At 56.5% G+C, this 23,423-nt stretch overlaps 1 protein-coding gene across 1 annotated transcript; it reads left to right on the top strand.

The window, feature by feature from the left end:
- Window positions 1–849: 849 nt before the first annotated feature.
- LOC115208751 (uncharacterized) lies at window positions 850–1,394 on the top strand. Its single transcript, NM_001371226.1, has one exon. It carries the CDS (start codon window positions 901–903, stop codon window positions 1,216–1,218), a length of 318 nt encoding a protein of 105 aa, NP_001358155.1. The 5' UTR covers window positions 850–900; the 3' UTR covers window positions 1,219–1,394.
- The last annotated feature ends 22,029 nt before the right edge of the window (window positions 1,395–23,423 follow it).

Raw genomic sequence — 23,423 nt, 5'->3', positions numbered from 1 at the left:
ATTGTTAGCCGATTCGGTTTAGCCCCTGTTTGTTTCAGCTTTTTGGATCTTCAGGCCACCAAAAGCTGCTGCGGACTGCCAAACGCTCAGCTTTTCAATCAGTTTTTATAAAATTTGTTTGGGTAAAAACCATTCAAAATCAACATAAACACATAATCGATTGAGTCGTTACAATAGTAGGAATCCGTTACTTTTTAGATCCTGAGTCTTATGGACACCTTTAACTTACTCCGCACGTAATCCTAATGTTACTTAGATTCTCTACAGGCAGATTCTCCCGACAGCCAGATTCTCAGAAAAGCTGGTCAGAAAAAAGCTGAACCAAACAGACCCTTACTATTTCAAAGTCAAAAAAATAATATATGCAACCCAAATGTCGTTTTAATTTAATCTGTTTACATCAACAAATCCAAATGATCGTTTAATAACTGGTAGAAATTTATCTGGTCCTGCGATTGTTCACCAAATCAAATTCGGTCTAAATTATATACCTGAAATTGTTTTCATCCAACACATATGTGCCTCTTTTAAACCTTAAAAATTAGATTTGTCTCTATGTCTACGTTAACTAAATGCAAAAAATATCTTCTATTGAATTTTATCACAATTATCCCTTCCATGTACTAGTTTCTTCTATGAGCTATCCTTATGACTTGTCTTTTATTGAGCAGCATGTTCACCGAATATCTCTTCATCATCCCTATCTCTATTATCCTCCCACGTCATCTCCTCGAGAATTCCCCAGCCATCTCTATCTTCTAACTCCACGCCACCTCCTTTCTCAAGCATCACGTTCAATTTCTAGAAATTCCCTGCTATCGTTAGCTTCTAGGACAAACGTTGCTGGCCTCCTAGTTTCCATACGTCGGCTGCCCCTGCTAGCTCGCCCAAATCTCGGCCATGGCGCACGGCCATCCCGTCCCGGCCTGCTTGCTCCTAGCACCGTTCGTTGATGCTGGCCATGTCTCCCAACTCCGTCCTTGGATCTGCTCAGCTCCTAGGCACCACCGCGCCGCCGCTCTAGATGTTGTGCTCGGCCCCCTGACGCCCACCCCAACGAGTAGCAACAGCGCCACCAGCTGGTCCTCCCACGCCGCTGGGGACTGCTGCGTCTTTCCTATCGTAGTGCAGATCGTCGTCTCCCTGCTCTCCCTGCTCGTCTTGCGCCGTCGTTCACCACTGTTCCGGCCTTGTGTCATCGCCGTCGTCTTAACTTGACAGCAAGCGCCGCTGCTCAGTTCGCCTCTGTCCGACACCGAACTGGGCTGCCCGTCCTCAAGCTTGCCGATGTCATTTTCCCTGGTGCTTGCTCTCGCCCTAGGCCATGGAGCAGCAGCAGCCACGACACTCCTTCGTGTCGCACTATCGACGTGTTCGAAAGCTTCATCTTGATCTATGCAGTCCCGGTCACGTCGTCGTTTACCCCGGTAAGGAATAGCTGTTCTCCTTATGTTATTCATCACCAGTACCTGTAACCCGCATTAATTTATTAGATGAATATGAAAGCGAAGTCCCGAGGTGTCGTTCATCATGTGCTCAACGTATGGGCTAAATTGTAGCTCGACGTTGTGCTTATAGTTCTCTAGTTGAATTTAATTTTGGATGAGTTCCTTTGCTATCTATAATTGTCAGCTTGAATGGTGGGCTAAATAGTTAGGTGGTCCATGATTCTTTTGCGATTAGCATAGGTGCTTTGTGGTGATATTTGCTTAGGGAATCTGATTGTCCTTAAGCTGAATTTTGCTGCACACATTCTCTCTGTTGTGGTAATAATTGAGTGAAGTAAATCATGTTTTCTGTGAAAGTGTTATACATAAATTGTAGCTAACTTCGTTATCTTGTTGGTGTAAAAATATCATGGCCATAAAACTAGTAGTTTGGGGGTTATGATTTTCTCAAGCCCAGTCTCAGAATGTGTCCAAATTTTGTACAGATTTCGAAAATGACGTTGTTTGCCTAAGTTAAACTGAGAATCAGCTTTTAGTAATTATAGGAGAATTGTGGTACTTTTCTTAAGCTTTCCAACAAATTTTTGATCACCCTTTTTAGTGATCTATAAGTTAAATTACAGTTGTTTGAAGTGTGATCTCTGAATCTGTCCAAATCTGGACAGCAGAGCCTTTTTCATGTCTTTTGACTTTGATAGGTATTGAATTAACCTGAGATGTTTATAAAGGAATTGTAGACAATTCTATTAGATATCTAAAAAGTCTAGGATCACCAGATTTGGATGCCTGAAACTCCAGTTATGGATTTTTGAAGTGAGTAGTCGAATTCTGTCCAATCTGGACAGAATTTAGGTTTAGCACTGTTTGACATTTCTAAATGTCGAATTTTGTTCTGATTGTAATACAAAAGTCGTAGAGGACTTTATAAGATTTTCAGAAAGTTCTAGTTTACTATTTTTGTATGCATATTTTGTCAGTTATGAGCAAAACATTTGACTGCTGACTGCTGTCCAGAAATTCTGCAAGTGTTCATTGTTGGCCTAATTAGTTAAAAGCAAGTATCATCGTTAGGTCCATTCCAGGTGAAGTATGAATACTGCATAGTGGGTATTAAACCTTAGTGGTTTAAGTATAGGATTTAAATTATGATCTTGTGAAACTCTATGTTGTATGATAAGGCTCTACTTGTTAGAATAATTAGTGGGATGCTTAATTTAGTTGGTGTGCTATACATAATAGTCTAGATTAGTAGTTCTAAAAGTTAATTGAAATATTTCTATTCATTATCCTAAGTTATACGTATTCATTATCCTAAATATTGTTAGCTTTCCGTGTTATGCTTTAGCTAAGTAGAGCATAGAACTTGCGATAAATTATTGTTTCGTGATGTTGAGTTTGATCCGGATGAGTTAGAGAAGCGAGATTATGGTGTTTAGTTATTTATCGATGTCTAGAGTTTACTTATGGGTGTTGTTTTGCGCCTCGCCATTAAGTGTTTAGTTTTCTACTGTGTAGCATTATTTATCTTGTGCTATTCCTGCTCATATTCAATCATGTGCATGATGCATTTCAATTAGGTGCGCTAGTTGATTACGTGATGCGGAAGATGAGCCAAGTCGACCCCAAGATGATGTAATGGGTGGGCTACTCCACAAGATAATATTGGTGGATCAACCTGAAGACGGATAGACTGAGCAAATATCAGAACAAAAGCTGATCGCCAAGTGGTCATCGTCTAACAAACACTAACTTAGTGTTATCCCAGGTAAGCCCCGGTGCATGCAACCCCTTCCTTGTGTTTTAAATGATTTTTACACACTTTAAGTCTAGCAAAATCTGCATTAGGTTTGTAGGAGTTGCGTGGAAACCCTTTGATGCATTGGCTACCTTGAAATCCATTCCTTTTATAGATACTTCTAGTGATGTATCAAATATGATTTAAAAAATTGCTTAGTCCTTCCTAGAGGTAAATCTTGCAGATAGAGTTTGTCCTTTGCACTAATGCCTAGCTCAGGTTTATCCTAAGGAAGGATGGCTCTACCTACAAGAATATTTTCACCAGGATCATTGGGAGATGTAATGCAAGGTTCCCTATGATGTTTTAATCATCCTAAGGAACACAAACAATCCTAAGGATGAAAGTACTTAAATCGAGACATGGGCTAGGAACAGGTGATGTTCTACCCAGGTTGATTAAGAATTATAGCGAATGTAGGCTTGATGATCGAGGACCTTTTAACTGGCCACATGCCTAGTCATGGGTAAGCTTTGCCTCGGTCGGACCAATACCAGAAAGGCCACCACGCAATGGGAGTGGAGAGATGGAGAGAGTAGCGTGTACCCTCCGTGGCAAGAGGCTGGACGGTGGTGTATATGTGCTCTCGGTTGGCGTGAACCCGTTCTGGTCTTGAGAAACCCGGTGGCGAGTTGACATATGAAAGGGTTAAGTGCTACATATGTCGTGTGGTTGGAGATCCCTAGCTAGGTATTAATCGATTCGGATCGCCGTTACTTCTCGGATATGAAGACTTGGTCACTGACCTGCAATCTAAGTCATGGATGGAATCATAATGAGCAAAAATCATGTTGTATTGATTAATGTGATGATGAAATTAGACTAGATGCAAACAAGGTCTATTTATACTTAATCTAGCATTAAAATGTTGAAAGTAAGGACTCATTTTAGTAAGTTTTCTGCAAACTATTAATGTTAATTCTTACTAAAAGCCTTTCCTTGATTCCCAAATCCAGCATATCCTTGAGAGTCTTTTTCCTTAGTCGGGTAAGACTTGCGAAAGTACACTTCGTACTCAGGGTTTTCGAACCCACGTTGTTGCAGGTACTAGATTTGTGCTGATGTGGATGGTGTTAAGCGCCGGTGGGTGTCGGCGTTTCGAGACCGGGGGGTCCCTAAGCCGACGAGTGAATGTCGCCGCGTGCCCCAGCCCAGATGGGTCGACGCGAGGCCGAGCGCGAAGGGGGGAAGTGAGGTGGCTAGAGATGGGCGTGAGAGAGGTGGAAATCCCGCGGCCTTCATGTTCGTCCCGCGCCCAGGTTGGGTGCGCTTGCAGTAGGGGGTTACAAGCGTCCACGCGGGAGAGGGAAGCGAGTGGCCCCAAGAGAGCGCCTGTCCCGTCCTCGTCCCCGCGCGGCCAACCCCCTCTAAGAGGGCCCTGGTCCTTCCTTTTATAGACGTAAGGAGAGGATCCAGGTGTACAATGGGGGTGTAGCAGAGTGCTACGTGTCTAGCGGGGGAGAGCTAGCGCCCTAAGTACATGCCGATGTGGCAGCCGGAGAGATCTTGGCACCCAGCTGGTGTGATGTCGTGGCCGTCGGAGGAGCGACGGAGCCTGGCGGAGGGACAGCTGTCGGAGCGGTCGGGTCCTTGCTGATGTCCTCCTGCTCCCGTAAGAGAGCTGAGAGCCGCCGTCATCACAGAGCGTGCGGGGCGCCATCATTGCCTATCTGGCGGAGCTAGCCAGATGGGACACCGGTCTTGTTCTCTGCGGCCCAAGTCAGCTTGGGGTAGGGTGATGATGGCGCTTCCTGTTGACGTGGCTGGCCTGCGCCCTAGGTTGGGCGACGTGGAGGCTCCTCCGAAGCCGAGGTCGAGTCTGTCTTCCATGGCCGAGGCCGAGCCCGAGCCCCTAGGTCAGGCGAGGCGGAGGTCGTTCGGCAGAGGCCAGGGCGGAGTCCGAGCCCTGGGGTCGGGCGAAGCGGAGTTCGTCGTCTTCTGGGGCTGAGCCCGAGTCCGAGCCCTGGGGTCGGGCGGAGCGGAGTTCGCCGTCTTCCGGGACTTAGTCCGAGTCCGAGCCCTGGGTCGGGCGGAGCGGAGTTCGCCGTCTTCCGGGACTTATCCCGAGTCCGAGCCCTGGGTCGGGCGGAGCGGAGTTCGCCGTCTTCCGGGACCTAGCCCGAGTCCGAGCCCTGGGTCGGGCGGAGCGGAGTTCGCCGTCTTCCGGGACTTAGCCCGAGTCCGAGCCCTGGGTCGGGCGGAGCGGAGTTCGTCGTCTTCCGGGACTTAGCCCGAGTCCGAGCCCTGGGATCGGGCGGAGCGGAGTTCGCCGTCTTCCGGGACTTAGCCCGAGTCCGAGCCCTGGGTCGGGCGGAGCGGAGCTTCCTATGGTGCCTTTGGCAGGACCTGACTGCCTGTGAGTCTCACTCTGTCAAGTGGCACTGCAGTCGGAGTGGCGCAGGCGACGCTGTCCTTCTGTCAGGCCGGTCAGTGGAGCGGCGAAGTGACGGCGGTCACTTCGGCTCTGCCGGGGGCGTGTGTCAGGATAAAGGTGTCAGGCCACCTTTGCGTTAAATGCTCCTGTGATTCGGTCGGTCGGTGCGGCGATTTAGTCAGGGTTGCTTCTTAGCGAAGGCAGGGCCTCGGGCGAGCCGGAGATGTGTCCGCCGTTGGAGGGGATCCTCGGGCGAGACGGAAATCCTCCGGGGTCGGCTGCCCTTGTCCGAGGCTAGGCTCGGGCGAGGCATGATCGAGTCGCTCGAATGGACTGATCCCTGACTTAATCGCACCCATCAGGCCTTTGCAGCTTTATGCTGATGGGGGTTACCAGCTGAGAATTAGGAGTCTTGAGGGTACCCCTAATTATGGTCCCCGACAGTAGCCCCCGAGCCTCGAAGGGAGTGTTAGCACTCGCTTGGAGGCGTTCGTCGCACTTTTTTGCAAGGGGACCAGCCTTTCTCGGTTGCATTTTGTTCCGGTGGGTGCGCGCGAGCGCACCCGCCAGTTGTAGCCCCCGAGGCCTCGGAGGAGTGGTTTCACTCCTCCGAGGTCTTAATGCCTTGCGTAATGCTTCGGCCGGTCTGGTTGTTCCCTCATGCGAACTGGCCGTAGCCCGGGTGTACGGTCGGGGCCCAAGTTCTCGGGCTGGTATGTTGACGCTGTCAACGGTTCGGCCGGAGCCGGGTTTGCGAGAGCAGCCCCCGAGCCTCCGCACAGGGCGAGAGGGCGATCAGGGACAGACTCGGCTTTTTTACATACGCCCCTGCGTCGCCTTTCCGCAAGGAGGAGGGGGGAAGTGCCATGTTACCCTCGATGGGCGCCGAACATGGTGTCTCCGGTGAGCTGCAAGCGGGTAATCCGAGTGGACGTCCGTGCCCCGTTCGTTAGGGGTCGGCTAGGGGCCCAGAGGCACGCCCAAAAGTACCTGCGGGTGATCTGCCGGACCCGGTCCCCTAGCAACGGGGTCTGAGGGCTCGATGCCTCCCTCTGATGGGATTCCGTTACAAGATCGCTCCCGCTGGTCTCGGAAATGTCCTAGGGTACCTCGGTAGCGCAGCCCGAGCCTTGGTTATGTATCGAACGTTCCCCTGGTCATCCCTCGCTCGGCGTCTGAGGCGGCTGTGAACCCTTCGGGGGCTAGCCTTCGAACCCCTGATCAGTAATGGGCGCGGAGCCCGAGTAGCCTGAGGCGGCCGTGGAACCCTTCGGGGGGCCGGCCTTCAAACCTCTGACCAGTAGTGGGTGTAGGGCCCACGCGATCTGAGGCGGCTCTTGAACCCCTCGGGGGGCCAGCCTTCGAACCTCTGATCAGTAGGGAGGCTCGGAGCCCGGTTCCTTCACGGGGAAGGATCCCTTTCGGGGTATCCCCCTTTCTCGGTCCCTGTTGCAAGAGATAGAGAAAGAGGAAAAACGGAAAAGGATACGAAATCGAACGACGCGGCGTACCTTTTTTGGCGCGGTTATTACGGCGAAGGCGAAGCGTCGCCCGCTCCTCCTGCCTGAAGCGCCGTCTGTCCCGCCACAGAGTTAATGCGACGGGACGAGTTGTTGGCAGGGCGGCCGTTGCGCGTGCGCGAGCCATTCGAGGAACGGCTGTTTCGCTTCGCGTTTTTTGAATCCCGCATCCGGTCCGGGCGGAACGTTGGAAACGGTCTCGCCTTGGTCTTTATATACCTGGGAGAGGGTCAGGTGATGGTTCTTCGCTCCGCTTCCTGCCTCCTTCTTAGGTTTTCTCAACCCGAGAGACTTTAGCCAGAGAAGAGAAAACTGCCCTTCCTGCCCCTTGCGCCGCCATCCCTTCCGTTGGGTGATTGGTGACCGGGTGACCATCATCTCGCCGCGCGATCCATGGCCCTTTTCCACGGTGACGGCGAGCGATCTGGAGGATCTGGTCGGCGAGGGTTTGCTTCGCCCTCTCACCGATGAGCAGCGACCAGAATGGATTCCTCCCGTGGGCGGAGCCGCTCCATCCCCACCGCCGGGGTACGTCGTGAGCTTCGTCTCCTTCCACGAGCGGGGATTCGGTGTGCTGGCGGGCCGCTTTATGCGGGCGATCCTGTATACCACTATGGGGTGCAGTTGCACAACCTCACCCCCAACTCCATCTCGCAGGCCGCTATCTTCGTAGCGGTGTGCGAGGGGTATTTGGGGATCGCCCCCCATTGGGATTTGTGGACCCATCTCTTTTTCGCCGAGCTTTTTGCCTCGCCGACGGGGGAGAGGAAGGTCTGCGCAGCGGTGCGGGCCGGCGGCTGCACCCTCCTGCTGAGGCAGTCGCGGGCGTCGCAGTATATTCCTGCCATCCTCGCGTTCTCGAACAAGGGGTGGCAGCGCCGGTGGTTCTACCTTCGGAACGACGGCGAGTTGCTCCCGCCGTTCTCCCAGCGAGTAGTCACCACCGCCACTGACGCCTGGCGTCACGGGACCCCGCACGAAAGACAGAAGAACCTCGGTCCTCTTCTCCAAGCCTTGGAGGCGTTGCGGGAGGGGGGACTCACCGCTGCGGGAGTGATTGCCGCCATCCACCGTCGGAGGGTGCTTCCCTTGGCGGAGTGACGACTGTCGCTTTGGGAGATGACCCCGGAGGCTGACTGGGAGGGCTCGCGGATGTCCCCTGATCCTCTTCCCTTCGACGCCCTCCAATGGCGGGTGTCCGGTGCGTTGGGGAAGCCGGACCCCCACGCCTTCTCCCAGCTTCGTATGCGCCCCGACCAGGGGTGCGTGACTCTGGTGAGTGTTCGCTCCTTCCTTCTTCATACATTGGGTTGCTCCTGGTTCTCACGATCGGGCTTCTTTCCCCCCCTTCTTCAGGAGGTGGGGTGGCACAAGCCTTCTCGGCCACGGGTCCCACAGGATGCGGTGGACCGAGCAGCGCGGCGGGTCGCCGCGGAGGAGAAGGAGAGGAAGAAGGACGCGGAGAAGGCCCGGGCCCGTGAGCGGAGGCGGGCTTGAGACGCCTTGGAAAAGCGCCGTCGCCAGCAGGAGAGGGAGGGACTCCCGAGGGAGCCGTCGCCGGAAACGCCAGACGACGACGACGACGATGATGATGAGGAGGAGGAGGACGACATGGCCGCCCGTCTCGGCCTCAGCCCCGTCTTGGGGTGTGGCCAGGAGCCGTCGAGCCAGCCCCCGAGCGGGCCGACGCCGTCAGTCCCCGGAGTCGGGGCGTCGGGGTCCCGGTCCGAGGCACGGGGGCAACCCGAGAGGACACCTGACCCCTCGGCCGGAGGAGCTGAGGTGACTTCGGGGGGCCAGGTCAGGGCGTCTGCTCCCCAAGAGCCGCCGCTCGTGCCGGCAGCGCATGGAGGTGACCCTCAAGTCATCGTGACAGTGCCCGGGCAATCTGCTCCCCGGGTGTCCAAAGCAAGGGTGGCGCCGAAGTTGCCGGCGAAGCGGACCTCGGCGGCCGTTCCGGGAGCTGGGATCCAAGAAACTTCCCCCCAGGCGCGGTGGATCATGGCCCGGAGCGGGTAGGTATCTCGGAATGTCTTCGTCCTAGCTTTCCATTCATATGTCTCGGCCGTGATTTTCCTTCTTCCCTCAGCAAGCGAAGCCATGGCCAGACCGACCTGGCACCCCGGAAGGCCCTTAAGACGGCGCCGGCCTGTGCGGCCAGCGCCGCTCTGGGCCTTGTCGTTCAGCCGACCCTCTCGCAGGGCGTTTCAACGCAGGGGGCTCGGGCGGCACCTGTCGCTGTGGAGCAGGTTCCCGAGGCTGGCTCTTCTGCCGAGGCAGCCATCGTGATAGGGGAGGCGGCTGACGCTGACGTGGTCCCGAGCCCACCTAACGTGCCGGCCATGCTGGCGCCTGCCGATACCGAAGTCGCCGCCGTCCCAGTCGGAGAGCGACCGATTGCTGCCGGCGTCGAGACAGCTGATGCGTCGGCGCCCAGTGCCTCGGAAGAGGTGGGCGTGGAGGCGCGATCCGGCCAGCCGGGCGGCAGCCTCATCGCTGTGCGGCGGAGCCCCGGGGCCCGGCGCCAGTTGCTCCGGTTTCGGACCCGCGAGGCCTCGGACCCTGTCTTCATTCTCGACGATGAACATGAGGACCAGTCCTGGGATGAGCTCCGCGAGTGTGCTGAAGCAACGGTGGGGTCGCTCAGGTCGTCGCTGGAGGTTTTCTGCAGGGACGTCCCCAAAATCCTCCAGGTAACGGTTTCAGGCATACCTTTTCTTTTCTGCGAACGAGGCGTTCTTCGTGACGCCCCGTTTCCTTCCCCAGGATCTGACGGATCGGAGCGCCGCCAAGTCGTCGTTCATCCGCCGCGAGGTCGATGTCTGGGGCTCCCTGCGATCCCTGAGGACCTCGCTCGCCGGGGCTACTGCGCGCCTTTCTCAGCAGGGTGCCAAGGTAGCGGACCTCCAGTTGCTCTACACTGACCTGAGAGCCGAGGCGGCAGCAGCGCGCGCGGAGGCGGCAGCGGCGCGCGCAGAGGCGCAACGGCAGAGGTCGGAGTTCGTCCAGGTCGTCGAGGAGCGGGACCAATCTCGGGGCCGGGCTACCGAGGCCGAAAGCCGGGCTGAAACCCTCGCAGCCGACTTAGCTGCAGCCCAGGCCGCGGCCTCGGAGCAGCGTGCCCGAGCCGGAGGTACGCCTTGGCCGTCCCTGGTTCTTGTTCTTGTCTGTTTCCTCTGCTTGTGTTTGAGATCTTTCTTCTGGCTGTTCGTAGAGCTCGAGTCCGCCCTTGACGAGTCCGCCAAGGCGCTTGCCGAGGCGCTTGCCGGAGCTGTCGAGCAGAGGGAGGCTGACCTCGCGGCCATGTCCGAAGCCGTCTCGGACGTTTATCGGATCCTTGGCTCCGGCGACGTCCCTTCAGGAAGCTCCCCTCAAAGCCGCCTTCAAGCCTTGGGTGATCACGCGCGCGGCAGAGTCCGCGAGGCGCTACACCACGGCGTCAGGCGGGCCTTCGCCGTGCTCGCTTCCCACTACGTTGTGGACCTGGAGCGGGTTAGTGAGGGGTATTGTCTTCCTGACGAAGACGAAGCTGCCCTGGCAGAAGTTTAGCGGCTCGACGCAGTTGCCGCGGGTCCGAGCGCAGTGCTGGCGACCACCTTTGAGGCGGAGATCCTTCCCCCTGCGCCGTCGCCGGAAGCCGAGATGGACCTTACCGAAGGCGGGGACGGAGCTGAAGGCGCGGCTCCTTCCCAAGGCGGCGCCTAACTCTTGTTGGAACAGTTTCTGTTGGATGTGCGTGTGTCTTACTGCGGCCGCCGAGGCCAGAACACACACCCTCGCTGCGTTGTAAAGCTGCGTCTCTTTTCCTCTTGTTTCGAGTATCTGGACTTTTTTGTCGGTAACAGGGATGTTTGTGCGAGCGAGAGTTGCTTCTCGTGGAAGGTGATGAGTGAGGTATCCGTATCCCGGAGGCGTGGGAGTCCCTCGGCTCGGTCGGGCTTGCCGCTTACGCGCACTTTCACCCGTCCATGAGGCCCTGTCACCGACTCAGTCGAGAAGGCTCGAAGGATCGCTTCGGTAGAAGAGCTTCCGTACGTGAAGACTTGTTCGGTCCGCGGAATCACTTTATCCGAACGCGAGTTACTTATCGCAGAAGGTGATGAGTGAGGTATCCGTATCCCGGAGGCGTAGGAGTCCCTCGGCTCGGTCAGCCTTGGCTGCTTACGTGTACTCCGTCGTTTTCAGGATCCACTTTTCGAAGTAGTCAGAAAGCACGAAAGATATTCTGGCAGAAGAGATCTTTTTTCGAGGAAAATTTCAACGCAGAGGGGGTTCCCCCCCTTTTAGCCCCCGAGGGAGGGTCGGGCTTTGCCGAGGCAAGGCCGACCCTTCCTTGATGACTAAACTTTGCGTGGGTGCGAGGTATATGAACAACTTGAAAACATCTTAAGGGTAGAAGCGACGTAGCTGTTGGATGTTCCAAGCGTTACCGTAGACCTCGCCTTGACTGTTGGCCAGCTTGTACGTTCCGGGCTTCAGAACTTTGGCGATGACGAATGGCCCCTCCCAGGGGGGCGTGAGCTTGTGCCTCCCTCGGGCGTCTTGCCGCAGCCGAAGCACCAGGTCGCCCACCTGGAGGTCTCGGGGCCGGGCCCTTCGGGCGTGGTAGCGTCGCAGGGACTGCTGGTACCGCGCCGAGTGTAGTAAGGCCTTGTCCCGAGCCTCTTCCAGCTGGTCCAGCGAGTCTTCTCGGCTAGCTTGGTTGCTTTGATCGCTGTAGGCCTTCGTCCTCGGGGAGCCGTATTCCAGGTCAGTGGGCAAGACGGCCTCGACCCCGTAGACCAGGAAGAACGGCGTGAAACCCGTGGCCCGGCTCGGCGTTGTCCTCAGGCTCCAGACCACCGAGGGGAGTTCCTTCATCCATCGCTTGCCGAACTTGTTGAGGTCGTTGTAAATCCGAGGCTTGAGCCCTTGTAGAATCATGCCATTGGCACACTCTACTTGCCCATTCGACATGGGATGAGCCACGGCGGCCCAATCCACCCGGATGTGGTGATCCTCGCAGAAGTCCAAGAATTTCCTGCCGGTGAACTGGGTACCGTTGTTGGTGATGATGGAGTTCGGGACCCCGAAGCGATGGATGATGTTGGTGAAGAACGTCACCGCCTGCTCGGACCTGATGCTGTTCAGAGGTCGGACCTTGACCCACTTGGAGAATTTGTCGATGGCGACCAGCAGGTGCGTGTAGCCCCCGGGCGCCTTCTGCAAGGGGCCGACGAGGTCCAGACCCCACACAACAAAGGGCCAGGTGATGGGTATCGTCTGTAGAGCCTGAGCGGGCAGGTGGGTCTGCTTCGCATAGAATTGACACCCTTCGCAGGTGCGGACAATTCTAGTGGCGTCAGCCACCGCCGTTGGCCAGTAGAAGCCTTGCCGGAAGGCATTCCCGACAAGGGCTCGAGGCGCTGCGTCATGGCCGCAAGCCCCCGAGTGTATCTCTTGCAGGAATTCCTGACCTTCGGCAACGGAGATGCATCGCTGGAGGATGCCCGAGGGGCTGCGGTGGTAGAGCTCCTTCTCATCGCCCAGCAAGACGAACGACTTGGCGCGTCGCGCTACACGCCAAGCCTCGGCTCGGTCGAGGGGTAGCTCTCCTTGGCGGAGATATTGCAGGTACGGGGTCTGCCAATTTCGATCAGGCGTGGCCCCGCTCCGCTCCTCCTCGATACGCAGTGCCTCACCCTCGGGGGTCGAGGGTACCTCGGGCTGAACCGAGGGCGCCTCGGGCCAAGCTGAGGGTGCCTCGGGCTGGGCCGAGGGTACCTCGGACTGGGCCGAGGGCGCCTCAGGCTCGGGCGTGTCGTCGATCTTGATGGAGGGTTGGTGCAGATCCCGGGAGAAGACGTCCGGGGGAACCGTTGTTCGCCCCGAGGCTATTTTTGCCAGCTCGTCCGCAGTCTCGTTGTAGCGCCGAGCGATGTGGTTAAGCTCGAGCCCGTAGAACTTGTCTTCCAGGCGCCGAACCTCATCGCAGTAGGCCTCCATCTTCGGGTCGCGGCAGTGGGAGTTCTTCATGACTTGGTCGATGACGAGCTGCGAGTCACCGCGGGCGTCGAGGCGCCTGACCCCTAGCTCAATGGCGATCCGCAACCCGTTGACCAGAGCCTCGTACTCAGCCACATTGTTGGACGCCGGGAAATGGAGGCGTAGCACATAGCGTAGGTGTTTCCCGAGGGGCGAGATGAAGAGTAGGCCCGCGCCGGCTCCCGTCTTCATCAGCGACCCATCGAAAAACATGGTCCAGAGCTCCGGTTGGATCGGAGCCGTCGGTAGCTGGGTGTCGACCCATTCGGCTACGAAGTCCGCCAATACCTGGGACATGATGGCCTTCCGAGGGGCGAACGAGATTGTCTCGCCCATGATTTCCACCGCCCACTTTGCAATCCTGCCCGAGGCCTCTCGGCACTGGATGATCTCCCCCAAGGGGAAGGATGACACCACAGTTACCGGATGAGACTCGAAGTAGTGTCGCAACTTCCGCCGCGTCAGGATCACTGCATACAGCAGCTTCTGAACTTGTGGGTAGCGGATCTTGGTCTCGGACAGTACCTCATTGACGAAGTAAACTGGCCTCTGAACGGGCAATGCATGCCCCTCTTCTTGCCTCTCGACCACAATCGCGGCGCTAACCACCTGAGTGGTCGCGGCGACGTAGTCCAAGAGGGCTTCTCCGTCAGCTGGAAGCACCAAGATAGGCGCCTTTGTAAGGAGCGCCTTCAGGTTCCCGAGAGCTTCCTCGGCCTCAGGGGTCCAAGCGAAGCACTCGGCCTTCCTTAAGAGGCAGTACAGAGGCAGGCCTCTTTCGCCGAGGCGTGAGATGAAGCGGCTCAGGGCCGCGAGACATCCCATGACCCTCTGTACGCCTTTTAAGTCCTTGATGGGCCCCATGCTGGTGATGGCTGCGATCTTCTCCGGGTTGGCTTCGATGCCCCGCTCGGAGACGATGAACCCCAAGAGCATGCCCCGGGGCACCCCGAAGACGCACTTCTCGGGATTGAGCTTGACGCCTTTCGCTTTGAGACATCGGAATGTCACTTCAAGGTCGGAGAGGAGGTCGGAAGCTTTCCTCGTCTTGACTACGATGTCATCGACGTAGGCCTCGACCGTGCGACCGATGTGTTCGCCGAACACATGGTTCATGCACCGCTGATACGTCGCGCCCGCATTCCTCAAACCGAACGGCATGGTGACATAGCAGTACATGCCGAAGGGCGTGATGAAAGAAGTCGCGAGCTGGTCGGACTCTTTCATCCTGATTTGGTGATACCCTGAGTAGGCGTCGAGGAAAGACAGGGTTTCGCACCCAGTAGTGGAATCCGCGATTTGATCGATGCGAGGCAGAGGGCAGGGAACCTTCGGACATGCTTTGTTAAGACCAATGTAGTCTACACACATCCGCCATTTCCCCCCTTTCTTTCTCACAAGCACAGGGTTGGCAAGCCATTCGGGATGGAATACCTCTTTGATGAACCCTGATGCCATTAGCTTGTGGATCTCCTCGCCTATCACTCTGCGCTTCTCCTCGTCGAATCGGCGCAGAGGCTACTTGACGGGTCGGGCTCCGGCCCGAATATCCAGCGAGTGCTCGGCGACATCCCTCGGTATGCCGGGCATGTCCGAGGGACTCCACGCGAAGACGTCGGCGTTCGCGCAGAGAAAGTCGACGAGCACTGCTTCCTATTTGGGGTCGAGCCCGGAACCGATCCGGATCTGCTTGGAGGCGTCGCCACTGGGGTCGAGGGGGACGGACTTGACCGTCTCCACTGGCTCGAAGTTGCCGGCATGGCGCTTCACGTCTGGCACCTCTTTGGAGAGGCTTTCCAGGTCGGCGATGAGGGCCTCGGACTCGACGAGGGCCTCGGCGTACTCCACGCACTCCACGTCGCATTCGAACGCGTGTTTGTACGTGGGGCCGACGGTGATGACCCCGTTGGGGCCCGACATCTTGAGCTTCAGGTAGGTGTAGTTGGGGACGGCCATAAACTTCGCGTAGCATGGCCTCCCCAGTACCGCGTGGTAGGTTCCTCGGAACCCGACCACCTCGAACGTCAGAATCTCCCTTCGGAAGTTGGAGGGCGTTCCGAAGCAGACGGGAAGGTCGAGTCGTCCGAGGGGCTGGACGCGCTTCCCTGGAATGATCTCGTGGAAGGGCGCAGCGCCTGCTCGGACGGAGGACAGATCGACGCGCAGGAGCCTGAGGGTCTCGGCGTAGATCATGAAGGACCTTGGTGAGCCTGACGTCGCCGACGACGGGGTCGACGACGAGCGGGTATTTCCCCGGGCTCGGCACGTGGTCGGGGTGGTCAGCTTGGTCGAAGGTGATGGGCTTGTCGGACCAGTCTAGGTAGACTGGCGCCGCCACCTTCACCGAGCAGACCTCCCGGCGCTCTTGCTTGCGATGCCGAGCCGAGGCATTCGCCGCATGCCCACCGTAGATCATGAAGCAGTCGCGGACCTCGGGGAACTCTCCTGCTTGATGATCTTCCTTCTTGTCGTCGTCGCGGGCCCTGCCACCCTCCGCGGGTGGCCCGGCCCTGTGGAAGTGGCGCCGAAGCATGACGCACTCCTCAAGGGTGTGCTTGACGGGCCCCTGATGATAGGGGCACGGCTCCTTGAGCATCTTGTCGAAGAGGTTGGCACCTCCGGGGGGCTTCCGAGGGTTCTTGTACTCGGCGGCGGCGACAAGGTCCGCGTCGGCGGCGTCGCGTTTCCCTTGCGACTTCTTCTTGCCTTTCTTCTTGGCGCCGCGCGGAGTAGACGCCTCGGGAGCATCTTCCGATGGGCGGCCCTGGGGCTGCTTGTCCTTTCGGAAGATAGCTTCGACCGCCTCCTGGCCAGAGGCGAACTTGGTGGCGATGTCCATCAGCTCGCTCGCCCTGGTGGGGGTCTTGCGACCCAACTTACTCACCAGGTCGCGGCAGGTGGTGCCGGCAAGGAACGCGCCGATGACATCCGAGTCGGTGATGTTGGGCAGCTCGGTGCGCTGCTTCGAGAATCACCGGATGTAGTCTCGGAGAGACTCTCCCGGCTGCTACCGGCAGCTTCAGAGGTCCCAGGAATTCCCAGGGCGCACGTACGTGCCCTGGAAATTGCCGGCGAAGGCTTGGACCAGGTCATCCCAGTTGGAGATCTGCCCCGGAGGCAGGTGCTCCAACCAGGCGCGAGCGGTGTCGGAGAGGAATAGGGGGAGGTTGCGGATGATGAGGTTGTCGTCGTCCGTTCCACCCAGTTGGCAGGCCAGGCGGTAGTCCGCGAGCCACAGTTCCGGTCTCGTTTCCCCCGAGTACTTTGTGATAGTAGTCGGGGGTCGGAACCGGGTCGGGAACGGCGCCCGTCGGATGGCCCGGCTGAAGGCCTGCGGACCGGGTGGTTCGGGCGAGGGACTCCGATCCTCCCCGCTGTCGTAGCGTCCCCCACGCCTGGGGTGGTAACCTCGGTGCACCCTCTCGTCGAGGTGGGCCCGACGGTCGCGATGATGGTGCTCGTTGCCGAGGTGGCCCGGGGCCGCAGGCGCAGTGTTGCGCGTGCGCCCGGTGTAGACCGAGGCTTCCCGCATGAATCGGGAAGTCACGGCATGAGGTTCCGAGGGGTATCCCTACCTTCGGGAGGCAGAGCTCTCGGCCCGTCGGACCGCAGCGCCTTCCAGGAGATTCTTGAGCTCTCCCTGGATTCGCCGACCCTTGGTGGTTGATGGCTCCGGCATCGCGCGGAGAAGCATCGCTGCTGCAGCCAGGTTCTGACCGACCCCACTGGATGCGGGTGGCGGCCTGACCCTGACTTCGTTGGCGACGCGGTGCTGGAGACCCTAGGGCAGGTGACGTATTTCTCCGGCCGGGGGTTGGCCCGCCCATACCTGCCCGACGTCCCGGCGGATCGGCTCAAGCGCTCCTGCTCCCTCGTCGAGCCTGGCCTGCGCCCCGCGGACTTGCTCGAGCTGTGGGTCGTGACCCCCCGCCGGAACGGGGACCACAACTAGCTCCCGTGGGATGTCAGCGCGAGGCACCGGCCTAGGGAGATCACCGTCCTCCGGCATGCCGAGATGATTGCCTTCGGAGGGATCCCCTAGATCGACGTGGAAACATTCGCGGCTTGGGCCGCAGTCCTCGTCGTCGAGGCTGCGGCTACCGTTGGAACAGTCGGAGAGGCAGTAGTCACATGCGGTCATGAAGTCCCGCATGGCACTGGGGTTGCCAAATCCAGAGAAGTCCCAACAGGTGTTGGGGTCGTCATCTTCCTCGGACCCAAAGGGCCCGTAGGTCGAGACGTCCGTCAGCCGGTCCCAAGGCGACCGCATGCGAAACCCCAGAGGGTTTGAACTCGCCTCTACGTGAGCGCCCGCCAAAGCAAGGTCGCTAGGCGGGTTGAAGCTGAGTCCAAATGACGTAGGATGGGAATCGGTCGGTACCTTTCGGTCGACGAGCAGCGACATAGTCACGTCGGGGACTTATTGCACCGCCGTCTCGGGTACGAGGGCGACGTCCCGCAAGCTCTCCGCGAGCGCACTGGCGTCATCCACTTGCTCGGGATTGGCGTGCCGCGGGGAGACGGCGCTCGCCTTCGTCTCAAACGCGAGGTCGACGCCCGACGCGCCCCCCGTTGGGGCGCCGGGGACGTCGACTCGCTCGACAGCCGACGAGGCGCGGCCTCCCGCTTGGCCTTGGTTGCCCCGCCTCCTCCTCCGTTGGCGGGGGAGAGGACGGGGCGAACTCGAATGTTGTTCTTCCACCACGCGGGGAAGACGTCGTCGATTCCGCCGCCGGCGGGCGGGCTGTCGGCCGCCATTATTGTTGTCGCGCGGCGGTGGAAGGAGTATCATATCGTAGCTGCCGTCGAAGGACATGAACTCAAGACTCCCGAAACGGAGCACCATCCCGGGTCGGAGAGGTTGCTGGAGACTGCCCATTTGGAGCTTGACGAGAAGCTGTTCGTCAACACGCAGCAGGCCCCTACCTGGCGCGCCAACTGTCGGCGTTTCGAGACCGGGGGGTCCCTAAGTCGACGAGTGAATGTCGCCGCGTGCCCCAGCCCAGATGGGTCGACGCGAGGCCGAGCGCGAAGGGGGGAAGTGAGGTGGCCGGAGATGGGCGTGAGAGAGGTGGAAATCCCGCGGCCTTCGTGTTCGTCCCGCGCCCAGGTCGGGTGCGCTTGCAGTAGGGGGTTACAAGCGTCCACGCGGGAGAGGGAAGCGAGCGGCCCCAAGAGAGCGCCTGTCCCGTCCTCGTCCCCGCGCGGCCAACCCCCTCTAAGAGGGCCCTGGTCCTTCCTTTTATAGACGTAAGGAGAGGATCCAGGTGTACAATGGGGGTGTAGCAGAGTGCTACGTGTCTAGCGGGGGAGAGCTAGCGCCCTAAGTACATGCCGATGTGGCAGCCGGAGAGATCTTGGCACCCAGCTGGTGTGATGTCGTGGCCGTCGGAGGAGCGACGGAGCCTGGCGGAGGGACAGCTGTCGGAGCGGTCGGGTCCTTGCTGATGTCCTCCTGCTCCCGTAAGAGAGCTGAGAGTCGCCGTCGTCACAGAGCGTGCGGGGCGCCATCATTGCCTATCTGGCGGAGCTAGCTAGATGGGACACCGGTCTTGTTCTCTGCGGCCCGAGTCAGCTCGGGGTAGGGTGATGATGGCGCTTCCTGTTGACGTGGCTGGCCTGCGCCCTAGGTTGGGCGACGTGGAGGCTCCTCCGAAGCCGAGGTCGAGTCTGTCTTCCATGGCCGAGGCCGAGCCCGAGCCTCTGGGTCGGGCGAGGCGGAGGTCGTTCGGCAGAGGCCAGGGCGGAGTCCGAGCCCTGGGGTCGGGCGAAGCGGAGTTCGTCGTCTTCTGGGGCTGAGCCCGAGTCCGAGCCCTGGGGTCGGGCGGAGCGGAGTTCGCCGTCTTCCGGGACTTAGCCCGAGTCCGAGCCCTGGGACGGGCAGAGCGGAGTTCGCCGTCTTCCGGGACTTAGCCCGAGTCCGAGCCCTGGGTCGGGCGGAGCGGAGTTCGCCGTCTTCCGGGACCTAGCCCGAGTCCGAGCCCTGGGTCGGGCGGAGCGGAGTTCGCCGTCTTCCGGGACTTAGCCCGAGTCCGAGCCCTAGGTCGGGCGGAGCGAAGTTCGCCGTCTTCCGGGACTTAGCCCGAGTCCGAGCCCTGGGGTCGGGCGGAGCGGAGTTCGCTGTCTTCCGGGACTTAGCCCGAGTCCGAGCCCTGGGTCGGGCGGAGCGGAGCTTCCTATGGTGCCTTTGGCAGGACCTGACTGCCTGTCAGTCTCACTCTGTCAAGTGGCACTGCAGTCGGAGTGGCGCAGGCGGCGCTGTCCTTCTGTCAGGCCGGTCAGTGGAGCGGTGAAGTGACGGCGGTCACTTCGGCTCTATCGGGGGGCGTGCGTCAGGATAAAGGTGTCAGGCCACCTTTGCGTTAAATGCTCCTGCGATTCGGTCGGTCGGTGCGGCGATTTAGTCAGGGTTGCTTCTTAGCGAAGGCAGGGCCTCGGGCGAGCCGGAGATGTGTCCGCCGTTGGAGGGGGGCCTCGGGCGAGACGGAAATCCTCCGGGGTCGGCTGCCCTTGTCCGAGGCTAGGCTCGGGCGAGGCATGATCGAGTCGCTCGAATGGACTGATCCCTGACTTAATCGCACCCATCAGGCCTTTGCAGCTTTATGCTGATGGGGGTTACCAGCTGAGAATTAGGAGTCTTGAGGGTACCCCTAATTATGGTCCCCGATAGTGGGCACAACCTTCTTTTTTTTCTCGAATACGCAGGAGAGCTGCGTATCATTATATTAAGTAGAAAAAGGTGGGGTGAGGTGTTAAAGAACCTAATACAACACTACACACCACACAAAAAAGGAAAATGAGCAGGAGCACTAGAACAAGGAACGACTGGGCCTTACACTAAGCATACTAGAGACCAAATCCCTGATTAGTATGCTGAGGTAAAAGGATATCAGATAATCCGCGAGCCCCAGCCCTACACCAAAGATGAGACTCATCCATGACCCAATTGATGACCTTGCTAGCCCTAGGCTGCTCTCCGTTGAAGACACATCGATTGCAATGAATCCAAATGGCCCAAGCTCCTAATATGATAATGGAGTTCAGCCCCTTGCGCAGCTTCTTATTGGAAGGGCTAATAAGGGTCATGCTAACTTCCTCCCACCAATCATCAAAGGAAGTAGAATTGAGACTAGGAGTGAGGTGCTGCAAACCGACCGATTTTAGGATATTAAACCAGACTACCCTTGAGAATACACAGGAAACTAGCAGATGATTCATAATTTCTTCCTTCTGGTCACATAAGAGACAGCTTTGAGAGTGAGGCAGGCCTTTCCTTGCCAGCCGGTCAGCGGTCCAGCAAAGCCCGTGCGCCACAAGCCACATGAAGAATTTACATTTTCCAGGAGCCCAAATTTCCAAATCCTCCTCCATGACCTAAAGGTTGTTGAGCCAATAAAGAAACCATCATAAGCCGACTTGGCGGTATAATTTCCTGAGCTAGAGAGCAGCCATATTTGCTTATCCTCCTGTTCCGGGTGCAAAATCCAGCTGGCAGCAAGGTCCCAGACATTAAAAAAATCAGTCAACACATTAACAGTAATAGCCCCTCTTATGTCGTGTACCCAGCTTCCAGTGGTGAGGGCATCCTGAACACTCCTTTTCTTAGCCCTTCAAGATACCAACCTGACAAGATGAGGTGCCAACTGATGCAGGCTTTGACCATTTAACCATTTATCTGTCCAAAACAGAGTATTCCTGCCATTGCCCACTACAGAAGAAACTGCCGCAGAAAAAGAAGGCAAGAACAGAAGGGTGCACATGAATATTGAAGGCTGTCCAGGGCCGGTCAGGGTCAGTTTTTTTAACCAAAGCCAATGCAGTCTGAGGGCCCAACACATATGCTGCAGGTGAGAGATGCCCAAGCCTCCAAGCTCTTTAGGTCTAGTAACTTTGTTCCAGGCCACCAAACAGTGGCCACCCATAGCTTCTTTTCTTCCTCGCCGAAGGAAATTTCTCCGAATTTTGTCTATAACCTTTAAAGCCCAAGAAGGAAGGTCCAATGCCATAGCTAAATAAACCATCATCGAAGATAGAACTGACTGAACAAGAATCAGCCTTCCAGCTCTGGATAGCAGGTCAGCTTTCCAACTAGGCAAGCGATCTGCAATCTTATCAATGAACGGCTGAATGTGATGTTTACCAAGTCGCTTCATCAAAAGAGGCACCCCCAAGTATTTGCAAGGAAAATTGGCAACAAGACATGGAAGGAGATTATGGATGGTAGAAACATTTTCCTCCGAACAGTGAATGGGAAATACACTGCTTTTTCCATACTTGTTCTTAGCCCTGATGCCTCACCAAAAATCTTTAGGATATCCATAGTGACCTCGAGATCCAGAGCCACCGGGTGCAGGAAGATCACCACATCATCGGGGTAAAGAGAAGTGCGGCTGAGCTCTGAGTTTGCAGATAAAGGTTTCAGCAGACCGTCATCAACTGCCTTCTTTAACAAGTAGAATAAAACATCCATAACCAGAATAAACAGCATGGGGGAGAGAGGGTCCCCCTGCCGAAGGCCCCTTCTGTGGTGAATTTTCTGACCTGGTTCACCATTAAGCATCACTTGAGTTGATGCAGAAGCAAGTAGATTACTCACAATATCACACCAAATTTGCCCGAAACCCAAATGCTTCATCACTTCTAACAGGAAAGACCACAAGACAGAATCAAAGGCTTTTGTGATATCCAACTTAAGAAGTATTCGAGGAAGTCTTTTCTGGTGGAATAGATTAGCTGTCTGTTGAACTAGCATGAAGTTGTCAAGGATGGATCTACCTTTAATAAAGGCACTTTGATTATGCGACACCAACTTATCAAGATGACCAGCCAACCTGTTAGCCAAAAGCTTGGTGATGAGCTTAGCAAAGGAATGAACCAAGCTGATGGGCCAAAAATCCTTTACGAGCGAGGCATCCTTCTTTTTGGGCAGAAGAATAATATAGGCTGAATTGAGCAGGTCAAAATTCAGCAGCCTCCTACTCCAGACTGCCATAGCAGCAGCCAAAATATCCTCCTTTATAATCTGCCAACATGATTTATAAAATTTTCCTATAAACCAATCAGGGCCAGGAGCCTTATTGGACGACATGGATAAGATGGTTTTCCAGATTTCCTCCTCAGTAAAGGGACTGTCCAGCATTGAAAGGTCATGAGAAGGGATGTGCAGGTGTTCCAGATTTATAGAGTGCTCTCTGTCAGTTGAACGACCCAGCAGATTGAAGTAGAAATCATTAAGCAACACCTCCTTATCCTCGTGTCTGGACAAAATGAGACCATCAGAGGATAATATATTACCCATAAAATTCTTGCCTTTGCGATACTTAGCATGCAGGTGGAAGAAAGCAGTGTTAGCATCCCCCTCTGCCATCCAGGTGATCCTAGAGCGACTCCGAGCCATAGAGCGCTGCAAGGAAGAAAGAGCCACGGTGTGACTATCAAGCTGGTCCAGCAGCCACTTTTCTAACACCGATAATGGCCTTTTATCCTGGGCAATCTGGAATTTATGCAAAATTTCACGCGCCATCACAAGTTGAGCTATAATATTCCCTACCCTTTTATGAGACCATCTTTGAAGGTGTCTGACAGTGGCTCCAAACCTTCTAGAAAGGGTAACAAAAGGGTCAGAGGAGGGAGAAACCGAGTTCCAAGCGATCTCTACTGCCTCAAGAAAACCAAGAAGCTTAGTCCAGTGGGGTTCAAAGTGGAACCGATGACGACTAGGTTTCAAGTCATGGAGGCCCAAAAGCAAAGGACAGTGATCAGATCCATCAGTGCTAGCACTTTGAAGAAGACAGTTGGGAAAAAGTTGCTCCCATTCTGGAGAACAGAACATTCTGTCAAGTTTAACTAGAGTGGGTGTGTCTTGGTGGTTAGACCAGGTGAATTTCCTCCCGTGAAGAGCTAATTCTTTTATGCCGAGGTCATTGATGAGCCTTCTGAAACTGTGCATAAGCTGCCTATTAAAATTGCCAGTGCTCTTATCTTCGTCTCTGTATATAAGGTTGAAATCCCCCATAAGAATCCACGGACCAAGACAGACAGAACTTAAACCTCTTAGCTTCTGCATAAACTGATGTTTATTGCTATCTCCCTGAGGACCATACACACAAGTTAACCACCAAGGTTGTTGATCTCTAGGGCTGAACTGAACCGTCACACTATGATGATCCACCCTTGATGAGCTGGCTGGTCCAATCTCATTGGTCCAGGCCACCAGAATTCCACCACTAGACCCTACCGAAGGAAGGACCAATCTGTGCACA

Source organism: Zea mays, chromosome 1, assembly GCF_902167145.1.
Source record: "Zea mays cultivar B73 chromosome 1, Zm-B73-REFERENCE-NAM-5.0, whole genome shotgun sequence".
Classification (NCBI taxonomy): Eukaryota; Viridiplantae; Streptophyta; class Magnoliopsida; order Poales; family Poaceae; genus Zea; species Zea mays.
The sequence above is the reverse complement of the archived record's forward strand: the minus strand, read 5'-3'. Positions and strand labels throughout refer to the sequence as shown.

What these genes read in the sequence shown, in the direction of transcription:
- LOC115208751 (NM_001371226.1), top strand. Translation starts at nt 901, where the DNA reads ATGGCGCACGGCCATCCCGTCCCGGCCTGCTTGCTCCTAGCACCGTTC.